Raw genomic sequence first — 15,962 nt, 5'->3', positions numbered from 1 at the left:
TGGTTCCTTGGTTCGGGCCCCCCTTTCGGCCTATTGTCTGACCGAGGGGGTGCCAATTGGTATGGCTCTTCGGTTCGGGCCACCTTTTCGGTCTATTGCCTGACCGAAGGGGTGCCAATAGGTATGGCTCCTCGGTTCGGGTACCCCTCTCGTCCTATTACGTGACCGAAGGGGTACCCACCGGTACAAGGGTAATTAAGCTACGTCTATCTCAATTTCCTAATGAACCTAAGCTGCAAAATGAGCTAAAGCTAATTGGAAAGTGGATAGTGATCAAGGGACTTATGATTCAAACAGATACAAGTATTTTGCTATGATATCTCACTGTGTATCACTTTTCATATTGCATGTGCACAGTCAGTGAATTCTTCTATTATGTATTTAATGTTTTGATCCACCTGAATGTGCTTTTACTTCTCACTGTCAGGCTCAAATGCGAGATTTAACTGGCTTTGTTGAGACACGACAACAACTTTTGACACTCAAGTCAAATCACCGCATGAACTGGATTGACTTTGCTGTCGCACACCATTTAAACTCAAAGTATGATATTTTAGCTTTTCCCCTCCCGTTTTTAGTATAGAAATTGCCAAAATGATAGGCGTTAAACCTACTAATTTTAAAACCTTCTTTGTCAAAAAGGTTTTAAGTGGAGAGTAGAGTTGAGTCCAGTGGAACTAGTAAAGAATCACTTATTTTTACTAAATTAAAAGCACAAGAATAAATAGAGAAAGGGGGTTTTGAGTAGGCTATTAAATAAAAAACTAGAATTAAAATTTAATTTAAATTATAAACAAAAACATTAAAATTAAATTTTGAGTAAAACTTTAACACAAGGTATAATCTCTCAAGTCTAGTTCCTAGTATCAATCATTAGTTCAAAGATGTGCCTTTTCCTATTGGATAAATTATGATAAGCTCCAGTAACCAATCTCTCCTTACTTGGTAACCAAGGAAAGTTCATTGATTGCTTCCTTTACCTATAAACAATCCTAAACAAACTCTTAGGATTCAGCCCATAAAAAGCATTAATTTCTAGAGGTACCTAATTTTAACCAATAAACTTACCAGCTTGGTTTATTTAAGCTGGATTGCATCTCTACACAACAAAGACCATTGTTTACCCCTAATTATTAGAACTAATCTTGTAGGGTCTAGGATATGACAAACCTGGTAATGTTGTGGTTGGAGATTTTGGATCAAATGTTTAAATTGCATCAAAACCACAATTCTGCTCTGAAGCTTTGCTTCATAATTCCCTGGCTTAGGTATTATTGATAGGTGTTATTCAAATGGCATAATTTTATTTTTGTAGTTTGTTGTACTGACATTATTAATATGCAACAGTGCATCAAAGGCTATTGAAATTCTGGAAGTGTATGAAGGGACATTGGAAGATGATTATCCTCCAGAAAATGAACGCTGTGAGCATGGGGAAATGCTTTTGTATAAGGTCTTTCCTCTGGCTGTTGCTGCGGCTGTTTCTTGTTTAATGCATATTGCACAATGCCTCTTCACATATTTTTTGTTTGATGTAGCTTTTACCTTTGCCATATAAAATGATAGGATTTGAATGTGTTTTTATCGTTCACGAGATTTTGTGAAAGCCAATGATAGCCCTTAGGATTATAGTCATTATAAGACAAATAGAGAACTTACTCAGCATCTATAATTTCATGTTTGGATAATATCTTGCTCTAGTCAAATTGTATTTTGTTGAATGATAATATCTTTCATATGGTTCAGATGCCTCTATTAATATTTCCCTGACATGGTGATTTTCTGCATCAAATATCTTCTTTCAGATCTCTTTGTTAGAAGAATGCGGATTTTTTGAAAAGGCTCTTGAGGAGTTGCAAAAGAAAGAGTTAAAAATTGTAAGTGTGCTTTTATTGATTGAGGTAGTTTGATAATTGAACTTGGTATGAATGAGAAGCATTATATCTTTCCTGTTTCTGATTATGTCTTTAGGTTGATAAGCTTGCATATAAAGAACAGGAGGTTTCACTTTTAGTCAAGCTTGACCGCTTAGAAGAAGGGGAGAAATTGTACCGGGCATTACTTTCCATGAATCCTGACAATTATAGGTGATATTTCAGGCCAGTTCATTTTAGATTTGAATGCTTCAGTTGCAATGTCTGTCTAGATGTTTTTCTTCTTTATGTCTTTCCACTGTTTCCTTTGTGCTTTAGGCATGGCAGAAAAGGGCATTTCAGTTGCCTTAATCCTTATTTCATTTATCTCTTTCTGGATTGATAATCTTTAGTTTGTATTTTATTTTTCTTTGATATTACTGACTTTTGGAAGCAGGAGAAAATTTTAGGGTGTTTTTGATTGTGTCTTAGTTCTTAGAAACTATTTATAAAACAATTTTCAAAAACTGGTTTTTAGAAAGTTAAAAGTGGGGAAAGAAGATGTAAAAGGGTATGGGTGTTGTGTTGTCTCATGGCGGCCATGGCGGAACTTTAACACACCACCATGATATGACGGTGATGTGGCAGATTTCAAATGACAGTTACCATACCTGTGGTAGCCATGACACCCATGGAAGAAAATAAAATGGGACTTAGGCCATGTTGCCTGGCCTGATACTGGTCCAGAAAAGGGAATAAAATCCTACAATAAAATAATAAACGTACTAAGCTCTTCCTAGTTTCCCTCATGAAGCTGCTTCTAAGTGAGTAACTGTTCATCAGCTTCCTCTGGCTCCAGCAATACTGTCCACCGGCAACCCGTGATTTTTTTTTAATTTTTTTTTCTGCGGTATTTTTTTTGTTATTAATTCTTTTTTGTTTAAAAAATATTTTTATTTTTATTTTTCGTTTTCTTTAACTCTGTTAAGCTTCTATGTATTTTTTTTCTTCTTCTATCTTTCTCTTTGGTGAACTATATCATTTATTTTATTAACTTCTTTTTCTTTCTTTATTTTCATCTTTTTTATTGCTTATTTAATTATGTTTTTTCTTCTTCTAATTAAAGTCTTTATTCAATTTTATTTATTTATTTTTTTTCTAATTCTGTTCTTGACTCTATTTGTTCATTTAATTTTTTCTTTTTCTTAATTTCTTTTTCTGCTTATTCAATTCTGACATTTTTTTTTCTATTTTCTTGCTTATTCAAACCTGTTATTTTTTATCTTGTTTTGAACCTTTGAACTTGATGAAATTGAGGCTGTTAGTTTATGTCTTTCATATTTTTCAGGAATTTAGGCTACCGTTCTTGACATATTTTATTAGTATTTTTTTAGTTTTTTTTTTTATTTATTTCCCTACTGTTTTTTAGTTCGTGTGTGTGTAAATATTGTCCGCCATTGGCTGCCATCCCATCTGCGATATGTAAGTGGTGGACTTTTTGTTCGCCATTATAATCTGCCATCCACCATTTATAACACTAAAGTGCAAGAGAAGAGCATGAGTAATAGAAGTTGAAAGTAGAGAACTAAAACAATTTAGAGATATTCTGGTTTTCTGTTTTTAAAAAGTAAAAAAAGAGATTATTTTTGAAATCAGTTTTTAAAAACTACTCTAATCAAACGAGGTTTTTTTTTTTTTTTTTTTTTTTTTATAATTTTAGAAGCAGAAAACAGATTCTAAAACAAGAAATAAATAGATGGTTAATGTTTCATTTTATTGTTTCGATTCCATGAATGCCTCAAAAATGCTTTGGGTCATAGGCTCTTTAAATGGTTGTGTAATAACTCCCTTTTTTCGGTATTCTGTTTGTATTTTATGTTTCTATGATCTTACTGACTAGTAGAAGCTATACAATTGTCTGTGCTTCATGTTGATGCTCAGATATTATGAAGGCCTCCAAAAATGTGTTGGATTATATTCAGAAAATGGCCATTTTTCTCCTGATGAAATTGATCGGTTAGATGCCTTGTACAAAACACTAGGGCAGCAATATAAGTGGTCTTCTGCTGTTAAGGTAAGGGCAGCCAATTCTTCTAGTTATGTATCACATTTACTTTTATAGCTTTCTTTCAGCATCACGACCTGCATTTAACTATTATTTTGACCCCTTCTGGTTGTTTCTTGTAGAATGGAAAATGCTGGTTAACTGTGAAATGGTAAATTAGTTTACTAAATGTAATCACTGTTTATTTTTGTTTTCTTCCCTTCTATAGTCATTGTATATAAACTACCCTGGTATTGATTGGGGAAAGCTCTTCAGATCAGTGTGAGTGCATTTTCCACCGATCTAAAATACATTATAGATGAATTTGTTGTGGTGTCATAATTTCAATATTTTTCTCTTATCAGCACGAGTGATACTATCTGAGCCCATTTTTTAAGAATAAATCTCATCCCACAGTATTATTTATTTATTCAGAGAATACCACTGGATTTTTTACAAAGTGACAAGTTTCGAGAAGCAGCAGATAGGTATATTAGGCCTCTCCTAACTAAGGTATGGACAGAACGTTTGGTGTTACTGCCTACTTTACTGGTTTCAAAATTAAATTGGGATTTCGTTTTGTGTTGTTTTTAGGGTGTCCCATCTCTATTCTCTGATCTTTCTTCATATACAATCAACCTGGGAAGGTCAGTTTTATTGCTAACATTCTTCTGCTTAAATAGTTTGGTTTCTACTATTATATCATATAGTGGTATAAAATACTGTTTCTGACTTTGTTATGATTTTTCTCTATTTTGTCCCGGCAGACATTTTGGAACAGATCATTCTTGAGTTAGAGAGTTCAATTAAGACCACTGGCCAATACCCTGGAAGGTAAGAATTAAGATATGCATGTTACTATCTATGTTGTAGCATAGTTGTGAATTGGATTCATATGGTAAAAGTGTAAGCTTGGAACTTTTTTCTGAGATCAAATTTGGTGCTTATGTTAATATTTTGTGTTAGGAGAGAGGGAAGAAAATTAGCTAGTAACAGTCGGAGTGATTAGTTAGTTAAATAAATGAGGGAAATTAAAGGCTTCATTCTGTCTTGTATCATTTGAGAAGTGAGCATTTGCTCCTTGCGAAATGATAATTTCTTTTTTAAGAGGAAACCCATGGAGAGATCCCTCTCTCTGATTCTCAATCATTCCATAAAGTTGTTCCCTCTCTCAGATTCTCAATCAATTCAATAAAGTTGTTTGCACTTTCCATTTGTCTGGATCAATTTTCCATCTCTCCTCCTGGGTTTATAACATTACACTAGACTTTTTCTGAATTCATTACTGACACTAAAATTTAGAACGTCTAGAAAGTTTCATGAGGCATCAATGTGCTTCTTTTCTTTCGGAGGATTTACCGAATTCTGAAATATAATTTACTTAAATGCCTCTTCACTGCTCACTCTCTTGGTTAGATTTCCTGATTATTTTATTTTGATGTCCTAGTGTTGCTCTGGCCCACTGAATCTCAGCCTCCTCCCTCCCCCTTCAATTTTTTTAACCCCTTACTATCTGTCTCTCAGATATATCTCCTTCCCCATCCCCTCTTTGGTGATGGAAGCAATTCTGTATATATTATATGGAAACTAAAGACACCATTTATTGGTGGGTTTTTCGGCTGGATAAGTTGAGGTATTGGAGAAGCTTTTCCAAAATGTCATTCTTGAATTTGGGCGCATGGCCAAGTGACTTTACATGTTTTCAAGAATTTCTGTTTCATAAATGTTCTCTTTGATAAATCTATTAGCTTTCCCTTTAATGAACTTTTTGTGTCCATCTTAAAATATTTTATACAACTACAACATAATTTTTTGGTACAAAATAAAGAATGTACATCTTCGGGGAGGATAAGTCAAATTAGATTAAAATTGCCCAAAGAACGAAAAGAAGTTATATGGACAATACTATCCAATTATAGTTGAGTTGGGGAAGAGTCTTATAGTACATTGAAGTTTTGATGCTTTAGAACTTTCATCTTGTACTGGATAACTAACCATTATTCATCTTGTATTCAGGATGGAAAAAGACCCACCCTCAACTCTTATGTGGACTTTGTTCTTGTTGGCTCAGGTCTGTGCTTATTTTTCATGATTTCTTTTGATTCATTTTTTGTGGGTTCCTTCATTTTTGTTTTTTGTTCCTACTCAATGAATTTTTGTTGGTGCAGCATTATGATAGACGGGGCCAATATGACATTGCTCTTTCTAAAATTGATGAGGCTATTGATCATACACCCACTGTCATTGATCTGTATTCAGTCAAGGTTTGCTTATATTTCTAACTAGTTCACTGCTTGTTTAAGGATTTTTTTTTTTCACTTCTACGGAGTTCTACTATATAAATTTGTGTGCACATGCATATGGATGTGGTTGCATGTATCTATAAATCTGCACTCTAGTTAATGGAATTTAACCATCAATTAGAGAACACTTAACTCTGATTTGTCTAATTAACTTCAAGAAGTGCTATTAGCAAAGTTTTAAATTGCAGTCGCCGATGTGGTTGCGTTAAGGTTTTTGCAATTACAAGTATTGCAGATTCTGAAATGTAGGTTGTGGTTATTGCAGCGTGAATTACACACAACTTACCACAAAACTATATTGAATTTTCTATATTATTATATAAAATTCCACAGTAACTTATACTTAACATTTTTATAATTAAAGATATTCAAATGTGGCCAAGTATTAATCATGATAAGTATTTATTGAGATGTATCCAAGTCACTAAAGATAAGGCAAACCGAGTTTATAAGTGGGGGACACCTTTACCTTACAAGAAACTGGTTTTGAAAGGTTAAGCAAGACTCTAATCCATTTTCTAAAATGGTATTAGAATTATCTTAGATCCGCTAAAAAGAGTCACCCACCATTTATACATGTCTCAAATCCAATCATGTTGGGCATGAGGGGTTGTGTTGGGAAAAAAAACCCAAGCCCCACCTATATTCTAGATCATTAAAAAAGGGCTAACCACCAATCATCCACATATCAAGTTCAATAGTGCGAGACTTGAGGGGGGTGTATTGAGAAAAAATCCAAGACTCACATCGATTAGAGATAATAAGGCAAACAAAAAGTTTATAAGTGGGGGACAATAACTAGTAAAAAAATACTTTATAGTAACTTATAATTAATACTTTTAGAATTAAAAAGATATTAAAATATGGCCAAGTATTAGTCATGATAAGTATTAAACCATGGAGTAAATAAAGTAAAGATGTAAATGATAAAAAATAATTTTTAATCACTGAAAATTAGTTTTTTACCACTTAACAAATTAATTTGCCCCACTCATACATTTATTTATTTTTTCTATAAAAAAATGATAGTATCCAATAAAGCCAATAATAGTATAATATACTCTAGATATTCAAGTAACATGTACTTTCTAAGATCAAATATTGGTGAAAATGAGTTAATTTAGTAGGGATTAGTGGTGATTGGTAACTTTCATTAACAGTCGATAGTATGTGGAGAAACTTATTGATTGTTGTATGTTTTCGAATATCAGAGTCGGATACTGAAGCATGCTGGTGATTTGGCTGCTGCTGCTGCATTTGCAGATGAAGCTAGGTGTATGGATCTTGCTGATCGTCATGTTAATAGTGAATGCATTAAGCGCATGCTGAAGGCTGATCAGGTATTGTCTATCTATGTATTTGAATTTCATTCACACTTGAGTATTGTAATTTGTAGCTTTCTCTTTTGCCTGCTCTGACTTTCTTTTGGTCCATTCCCTTGATATCCAGGTGTCTTTGGCAGAAAAAACTGCAGTGTTGTTCACAAAAGATGGTGATCAACACAACAACCTTCATGACATGCAGTGCGTGTGGTTTGTATCTAATGATGTCTAGTATTCTGTACTAGCTAGCAATATGGTTTCATTTTGTAACTCATTGTAACATCTATATTTTGAAGGTATGAGCTTGCCTCCGCTGAAAGCTATTTCTGCCAAGGTGATCTTGGACTGGCTCTCAAGAAATTTCTAGCTGTGGAGAAGCATTATGCAGATATTGCAGAAGATCAATTTGATTTTCATTCATATTGCTTAAGGAAAATGACATTGCGTACATATGTGGAAATGCTTAAATTTCAAGACCAATTGCATTCACATGCATACTTTCATAAAGCAGCTGCTGGTGCTATCAGGTGAAATATATGCTGTTTTTAATTGGCTTACAGTTTACTGCATCAGTTGTTATGCTTGTTAGTGTTATGCAGTGCTTTGTGTCACTGAGTTCTGTACATGCACTGAAATTGAACAGTGATTTATTTGTAAATTGTTTACCTGCCTTACAGTCCTTGAGAGGTCAAGAGTTTCTTATGTTTCATTTTTGGTATGTGCTTATAATTTTGTGACTTAAAACATGCCTTTTTGACTGCCATAACTTGTCAGCCTAAATTCATATATGCAAAAGGAATTCCTTTTGATCTTGTATTCATGATCTCATGCTTCTAATGTTTGGAGCTGCAGATGTTATATAAAATTGCATGATTCTCCTCCAAAGTCTTCATCTGAGGAAGATAATGTCATGTCAAAGTTGCTTCCTTCTCAGAAAAAGAAATTGAGGCAAAGACTGAGAAAGGCAGAAGCAAGAGCTAAGAAAGTATGAATCACAGCTATTGCTTCTGTGGGGAAGTTCTTACTGGAAAAGTGTTCATGCTGTTTTTTTTTTCCTTTTTAGGAGGCTGAAGAAAAAAATGAAGAATCAAGTGCTGGTGGGATATCAAAATCTGGAAAACGGCATGCAAAACCTGTTGATCCAGATTCACGTGGTGAAAAATTATTGCAGGTTAAATTTCAATACATTTATTTTCTTTTAGTATACAAAAAATGTAGGTGAGTTTCACCTGCCCAGAACCATGTTTATTGTAATTGTTAAGATGTGGGATATCATAAGAAACTATGCTTACTGAGTTTTTTTAATTGTTAAGGCTGATATTTTACTGTTTGTCGTGCAATTTTCCCCTTCTTAGGTTGGAGATCCATTGTTAGAAGCCACAAAATACTTGAAGCTTCTATAGAAGAATTCACCTAATTCATTGGAGACACACTCTCTCTCTTTTGAATTATATATGAGAAAACAGAAGATTTTGCTTGCCTTCCAGGTATACATATGTAAAATGAGAAGTTGAGATTATTCCAAGCTAGTTAATTTTGTCAGGATAGTAATTTTTTTGGGCTTAATGATTCTGGCTGTATCCATTGAATGTTGACCCTTTTTCTAGTGCTAACTGCTTTCTCCATATCTACCATCTTTACCTCCCATTCAATGCTTAATTTCGGTTAATTTTCAAATCAACCACTGATTTATACTCTTTTTAGAATACTAACATTCCGTTAATTTACTCTAATATAATATTAATAAATTCAATGGTAAAGAATGTTATCTTTAATTAGTCACAGATTGAAGCTTGCATGAGATTATAAATTCTAATAAATATATATATCATCATTAAAAATATACTTCTTTTAGATCGTACTTTTTTATATTTATGATTTTTCTTGTATTCTTTAAGAAGTATTTAATATTGTTAGATATAATTTTATCTTATGGGCCTAGGCCCACTACTTTGTATTTAAACACATCTTTTGGCTTTGCAATACACAAGGAATATGTTCTCTTCATTCACCATCACTCTCAACATGGTATCTAGAGCCTAATCCTTGACCTCCCGGTGGTCCCACTGTTCTTCGGTGCCCGGAAAACGTGTCTCATTCCGTTTTCCGGCAACCACCTCGCCGTGACTCTTTCCGGCCGTTTTCCCTCTATTTTCCGGCGTTTTTTCTTCGCTGCCGCCGCCGTCCACCGCCACCACCGTCATCTTTCCGGCCGGCGACCCACCCACCCGGCTCGCCTTCCTCCGGCGAACCCAACGCCACCGGTCGCGCGGCGAACGGAGATCGCACGCGCCCTCACGCGCCGATCTCCTCCTCGCGCGTTTTCTCTCTCCTCCACGCCGGCCGTCGCGCGTGGCGGCGCGTCCGGCCACCTTTCCGGCAGCGACCACCGGCGCCGAACTCGCCCAGACCCCCTCTACCCCGATCTGTGCTTTGTTTTGTGATCGGTCATCGTTTGTCACGGGTCTCTTCCTTCTCGGGCCGTTTCTTTCTCTCTCCTGTTGCTGTTTCTCTCTCCTATTACAGCATCTATGGCTTCCTCTTCCGCTGCTCGGCCTGACTCTGCTATTTTCACTAATTATGTCAATGTCCCTCTTTCCATTGACAAGTTAGATGGCACCAATTATGATACTTGGGCTTCGGATATCAAGCTCTGGCTTAAGGGACAGGATTATGTTACTCACCTTACCCAGACAGCTGCTTCTATTGATGAGAAGGATCGTCCTCGTTGGTTGAAAATTGACGCTCAAATTTGTAGTGTCCTTAAGTCGACCATTCATCCCTCCTTAAAGCAAATTTTTCGTGCCCATGAGACATGTGTTGATTTATGGGAACAAGCCCGAGTGTTATACACCAATGATACTCAACGGCTCTATGGTGTGTGTCAACATCTCCAGAATATCATCTCTCCCCGACGCCTTGATGGTTCCATGGCTGAGTATTTGGGCAAAGTTCATGGCCTCCTACATGACTTCAATGAACTTTTGCCTCCTGCTGACACTCCTGCCAAGGAACTAGAGCAACGCCAAACATTCTTTATGTTGATGGCACTGTATGGGCTTCCTGATGAGTACTCTTCCATTCGTGATCAGATTTTGGGATCTCCGACCGTGCCTACCTTGAACTCGGCTTGGTCCACTCTGTTGCGTGTGCCCTGCAAGTCTTCCCCTGACATCTCTTCTTCCGCTACCACTGGCGACTCCTCTGCTTTGGTGTCTCAACGTGATGATCGTCAGCGTTCTCGCAAACCGGGCAAAGGTCGTCCTAAGTGTGATCACTGTCACAAACTGGGTCACACAATTGACCGTTGCTATGTCTTACATGGTCGTCCCCCTCGCCCTGCTAGTGCCGTTGCCCACACTGCGTCTCCTGTCTCGACTGCATCTGGTGCTACCCCCTCTGCCAGTTCTGGCTCTGGGCCCCCAGCTCTCTTCAATGACTTCCTTACATGGTATGAAGAACGTCAAGCTTCCAATTCCACTGCTTCTGTTGCGCACACAGGTCCTTCGTTTGTTGGTCTCACTCACTCCACCTCTCTTGGCCCTTGGGTCCTAGATTCTGGTGCTACCGATCATATTTCTGGTAATCGGTCTCTTTTCTCATCTCTTTCTACCTCTGCTTATTTACCCTCTATCACTATGGCTAATGGTTCTCGCGCCACATCTCATGGTGTTGGTACTGTCCATCTTTCTCCTTCTCTCTCCATTGACAATGTCCTTTATGTCCCAGAGTCTCCCTTTAATTTATTATCCCTTAGTCGTCTTACTCGTTCTCTTGATTGCCTTATTTCTTTTACTAAAGATTCTGTTTTCTTACAGGACCGGAGTTCGGGACGGATGATTGGCACCGGATGTGAGTCTCATGGCCTTTATCACCTACGCACCTCTGCTCCTGTTGGTTTGGTGGCGGATTCCCCTACCCTCATCCATGCTCAATTAGGTCATCCTAGCCTTGCCAAGCTTCAACACCTTGTACCACGTCTGTCTAAGTTGTCTCAGTTGTCGTGTGAGTCGTGTCAGTTAGGCAAACATAGTCGTAGTTCTTTTTCTCCGAGTGTCCACAAACAAGCATCGTCTCCTTTTGCTTTAGTTCATTCTGATATTTGGGGGCCGAGTCGGGTCCCATCCACTTTAGGATTTCAGTATTTTGTCACTTTTATTGATGATTACTCTCGATGTACTTGGTTATTTTTAATGAAATCTCGTTCTGAATTATTTTCCATATTTCAATCCTTTTATAATGAAATTCAAACTCAATTTGGTGTTTCTATTCGTACTTTTCGTAGTGATAATGCTCGTGAATACCTTTCTCACTCCTTTAAAGCCTTCATGGCTTCCCATGGCATTCTTCATCAGACTTCTTGTGCATATACCCCTCAACAAAATGGGGTGGCTGAGCGCAAAAATAGACACCTTATTGAGACCACTCGCACCCTTTTACTTCATGGTCACGTTCCTCAAACATTTTGGGGTGATGCTCTTCTCACTGCTTGTTATCTCATCAACCGAATGCCATCTTCTGTCCTTAACAACCAAATACCTCACTCTATTTTATTTCCCTCTCAACCTCTCCACCCCCTACCTCCTCGCGTCTTTGGATCTACGTGTTTTGTCCATAATCACAGTCCTGGCCTTGACAAACTCTCCGCTCGGTCTCATAAATGTATCTTTTTAGGGTATCCTAGGTCTCAAAAAGGGTATAAATGTTTCTCACCCTCACTTCGTCGCTACTTAATCTCAGCCGATGTCACCTTTCTTGAGTCTTCTCTCTACTTTTCATCTACTTCCTCTTCTCCTACACCTGTCCTTGCCCCTTCACCCTCACCTCTTGTCTTTGATACTCCTCCTGTGTCTGCTGTGTCACCCGATCTACCACCTCCGCCTCCACTTCAAGTTTATCATCGTCGGCAACGCTCCAACCTTCCCATTGGACCCTCACCCGACTCTACTTCGGTGCCACCTCCTCCGTCTCCTCCGGCCCAACCACTTGAGTCTGACCTCCCTATTGCCCTTCGGAAAGGTAATCGTTCTACTCGTAATCCTTCCCCTCATTATATTACTCTGAGTTATCACCGGTTATCCCCATCCCAATATACTTGTCTTTCTTCTCTTTCTTCTGTGTCTATTCCTAAAAATGTAGGTGATGCCTTGGCCCACCCTGGTTGGAAACAAGCCTTACTTGATGAAATGTGTGCTCTTCAGAACAATGGTACTTGGGATCTTGTTTCTCTGCCTCCTGGGAAGTCTGTGGTTGGATGTCGATGGATATTCACAATCAAGGTTGGTCCTGATGGCACCATTGATCGACTCAAAGCTCGTTTGGTCGCCAAAGGTTATACTCAAATTTTTGGATTAGACTATAGTGACACTTTCTCTCCTGTTGCCAAGATGGCCTCTGTCAGATTATTCTTAGCCATGGCTGCTCTTCGTCGTTGGCCTCTCTATCAACTGGATGTTAAAAATGCCTTTCTTCATGGGGATTTGCTTGAGGAAATTTATATGGAGCAACCTCCTGGGTTTGTTGCTCAGGGGGAGTCTTCCGGTTTGGTATGTCGTCTCCGCAAATCACTTTATGGTCTTAAGCAGGCTCCAAGGGCATGGTTTGGTAGATTCAGTACTGTAGTCCAACAGTTTGGTATGACTCGAAGCGAAACTGATCATTCGGTCTTTTATCGACATTCCACTGCTGGGTGCATCTACTTGATAGTGTATGTTGATGATATTGTTCTCACTGGTAGTGATCATCATGGCATTTCTCAGATAAAACAACATCTTTGCCATCACTTTCAGACAAAAGACCTTGGTAAACTTAGGTATTTCTTGGGGATTGAGGTAGCGCAGTCTACAAATGGAATTGTAATATCTCAAAGAAAGTATGCATTGGATATTTTAGAGGAAACTGGGCTAATGAAGTCCAAGCCCGTTGATACACCTATGGATCCTAATGCTAAACTTCTACCAAGTCAGGGGGAGCCTTTCTCAGATCCTGAGAGATATAGAAGACTGGTTGGGAAATTGAATTATCTCACGGTAACTCGTCCCGACATCTCTTTTGCAGTTAGTGTGGTGAGTCAATTTCTCAATTCTCCATGTGCAGGACATTGGAATGCAGTCATCCGCATTCTGAAGTATATCAAAGGTGCTCCAGGAAAAGGTTTATTATATGGCTACAACAATCATACCCAGGTTGTGGGATACTCAGATGCAGATTGGGCAGGCTCTCCCTCTGACAGGAGATCCACCTCAGGCTATTGTGTCTTTATTGGCAATAACTTGATTTCGTGGAAAAGTAAGAAGCAGAATGTAGTGGCAAGATCTAGTGCAGAAGCAGAATACCGTGCCATGGCCTCTGCTACGTGTGAGCTTATTTGGCTCAAACAGTTGCTTAAAGAGCTGAGATTTGGCGAAGTTTCACAGATGACTCTCATATGTGATAACCAAGCTGCCCTGCATATTGCCTCAAATCCAGTATTTCACGAGAGGACCAAACACATTGAAATAGATTGTCACTTCATTCGTGAGAAGATTTTATCTGGGGACATTACTACTCAGTTTGTTAACTCTACTGATCAGTTGGCAGATGTCTTCACCAAATCATTACGGGGTCCTAGGATTGATTATATTTGTAACAAGCTTGGTGCATATGATCTATATACACCAGCTTGAGGGGGAGTGTTAGATATAATTTTATCTTATGGGCCTAGGCCCACTACTTTGTATTTAAACACATCTTTTGGCTTTGCAATACACAAGGAATATGTTCTCTTCATTCACCATCACTCTCAACAAATATTATTATGTTGGGTTTAAAATTTTCTCATTAAATATCTTTAATAAGAATAATTATGAAGTAAGAATAATAATTATTGAATAGAAATATATATATAAAAAAAAGTTACTTGTAATGTGTAAAACATAAAAAAATGAAGTAAAAAAAAATTATGAACCCGAATATTTATCAAGCTATCAAATAGAAGTAATAGTATATTTATCAATGAGTTTAATTAGTTAATTGAATAAAGTGTGTGACATTATAGATTTACTAGTACACGTACGTTCTTTGGTCAAGGACCAAATGACCTAGATCACATTAATGGATTTCCTACCAATCAATGTTAGTTTATGTTTAGTAGAGAAGAATTAGCAGGGATGAAGATAGATTAGAGTGAGTTTGAAAGAAAAAAAATTGTATTTTGTAATGATTTGTCTTATTATATATAATATAAAAATGTCATAATTTGAGTTTTAAACCATTTTTTGAGGCGATTTCACCACCATCAGAAAATTAACATATAGGGGTACAAATTTCATGAAGACCCTAAGACTAGATTCAGTCATTTGCCCCTGCTTCTACAACACTTAGCGTTGTTGCTAGTCTAATTTTCCTCTATCAGTGTGGTGCTCAATTGTTGCTAAAGCGCTGGATCTTTGCCAAACCTTAATTTTCCCCATTATAGCGCTCATTTTGCCATTGTAGCATTGAATCTCTGTTTAAATCTCTTAGTTGGGGGTATTTCTAGCACTCTAGTGTTGAAACTACTTCAAAACTAAGTGCAAAGTTTTTTCTACATGCTCTCGGTTTCTCTTTCATTTCTCACATGCATTTCATAAGTTTCACTTATAACACTTGTGGAGTGCTCTTTTACACTAATTTATCCACTTCAAAATGACATGCATCCAAATTTACTAAATCAAGTTCATGCTTTTTGCATCAAAACCGAACTGAAACCCAAACTCCAACTTCAACATTCAAACAATTCAAAACTAGGCACAAATTTCAATGATTTCCAACTCCCCTTACTTGGATTCTAGTTGTGGAAAAAAGAGAATAAATTTTGCAACCTCCGAGCTTCTGAGGTAACACCAAACAATTACAAATTCCATTATATTCTACTCTATTTTCTATCAAATCAATTATCATCTATTATCTATCATTCCCTTCTATTCCTTCCCGTCTCTCAAACAAAGAATTAGAGTACATTTTTCAACCAACTGTTACTATGATATTTAGTTACTCGTTGAGAATAAATAATTATTTATACACTCATTAAATACAAATAATTTATAGCAATAACAATTATATATTAAGGATAAGCAAAAATATTCCCATAATAAATTAGTTATACAAGATATATGGCACATGAAGAGATAATAGCTAGTTAATCCAAAATCTTAAGAATAAGAGATAAGAAATATAGAAAAACAAGTAAGGTAAAACAACAATATAATAGACATCTTAAACAAATATAACTAAATTTTTATTAGTACTCTTAAATGTTCTCCCATGATAAAAATATCATTGTATTGAGTGACACAGTACTGAAGCTAATTTTGATGAAAAAAAATGTTTTATTTTATTTTTTAATTATGTAGAAAAATATTTATTTTTTTAGACCGGTATATTTGTAAAAGTAAAACAGTATAAAAACTAAAACAATTAC

General features: G+C 36.8%; 2 protein-coding genes across 2 annotated transcripts; both read left to right on the top strand.

The window, feature by feature from the left end:
* The first annotated feature begins 979 nt into the window (after window positions 1-979).
* Window positions 980-9,966, top strand: LOC114915584 (N-terminal acetyltransferase A complex auxiliary subunit NAA15). The gene is given in 17 exon segments (XM_083064926.1): window positions 980-1,268; window positions 1,348-1,453; window positions 1,806-1,877; window positions 1,972-2,087; window positions 3,795-3,927; window positions 4,333-4,410; window positions 4,492-4,608; window positions 4,610-4,731; window positions 5,914-5,968; window positions 6,066-6,161; window positions 7,412-7,540; window positions 7,650-7,732; window positions 7,819-8,049; window positions 8,375-8,507; window positions 8,586-8,693; window positions 8,878-9,009; window positions 9,559-9,966. Coding segments are annotated over 17 exon segments (2,226 nt in total). The 5' UTR covers window positions 980-1,161.
* Window positions 9,417-14,294, top strand: LOC109793947 (retrovirus-related Pol polyprotein from transposon RE1). The gene has a single exon (XM_083065017.1). It carries the CDS (start codon window positions 10,054-10,056, stop codon window positions 14,185-14,187), a length of 4,134 nt encoding a protein of 1,377 aa, XP_082921143.1. The 5' UTR covers window positions 9,417-10,053; the 3' UTR covers window positions 14,188-14,294.
* Window positions 14,295-15,962: the final 1,668 nt, after the last annotated feature.

Source organism: Cajanus cajan, chromosome 10 (assembly GCF_000230855.2).
Source record: "Cajanus cajan strain Asha chromosome 10, NIPB_CcT2T_4, whole genome shotgun sequence".
Lineage (NCBI taxonomy): Eukaryota > Viridiplantae > Streptophyta > Magnoliopsida > Fabales > Fabaceae > Cajanus > Cajanus cajan.
Note: the sequence above shows the minus strand (reverse complement) of the source record. Positions and strands in the feature narration are given on the sequence as shown.

What these genes read in the sequence shown, in the direction of transcription:
- LOC109793947 (XM_083065017.1), top strand. Translation starts at nt 10,054, where the DNA reads ATGGCTTCCTCTTCCGCTGCTCGGCCTGACTCTGCTATTTTCACTAAT.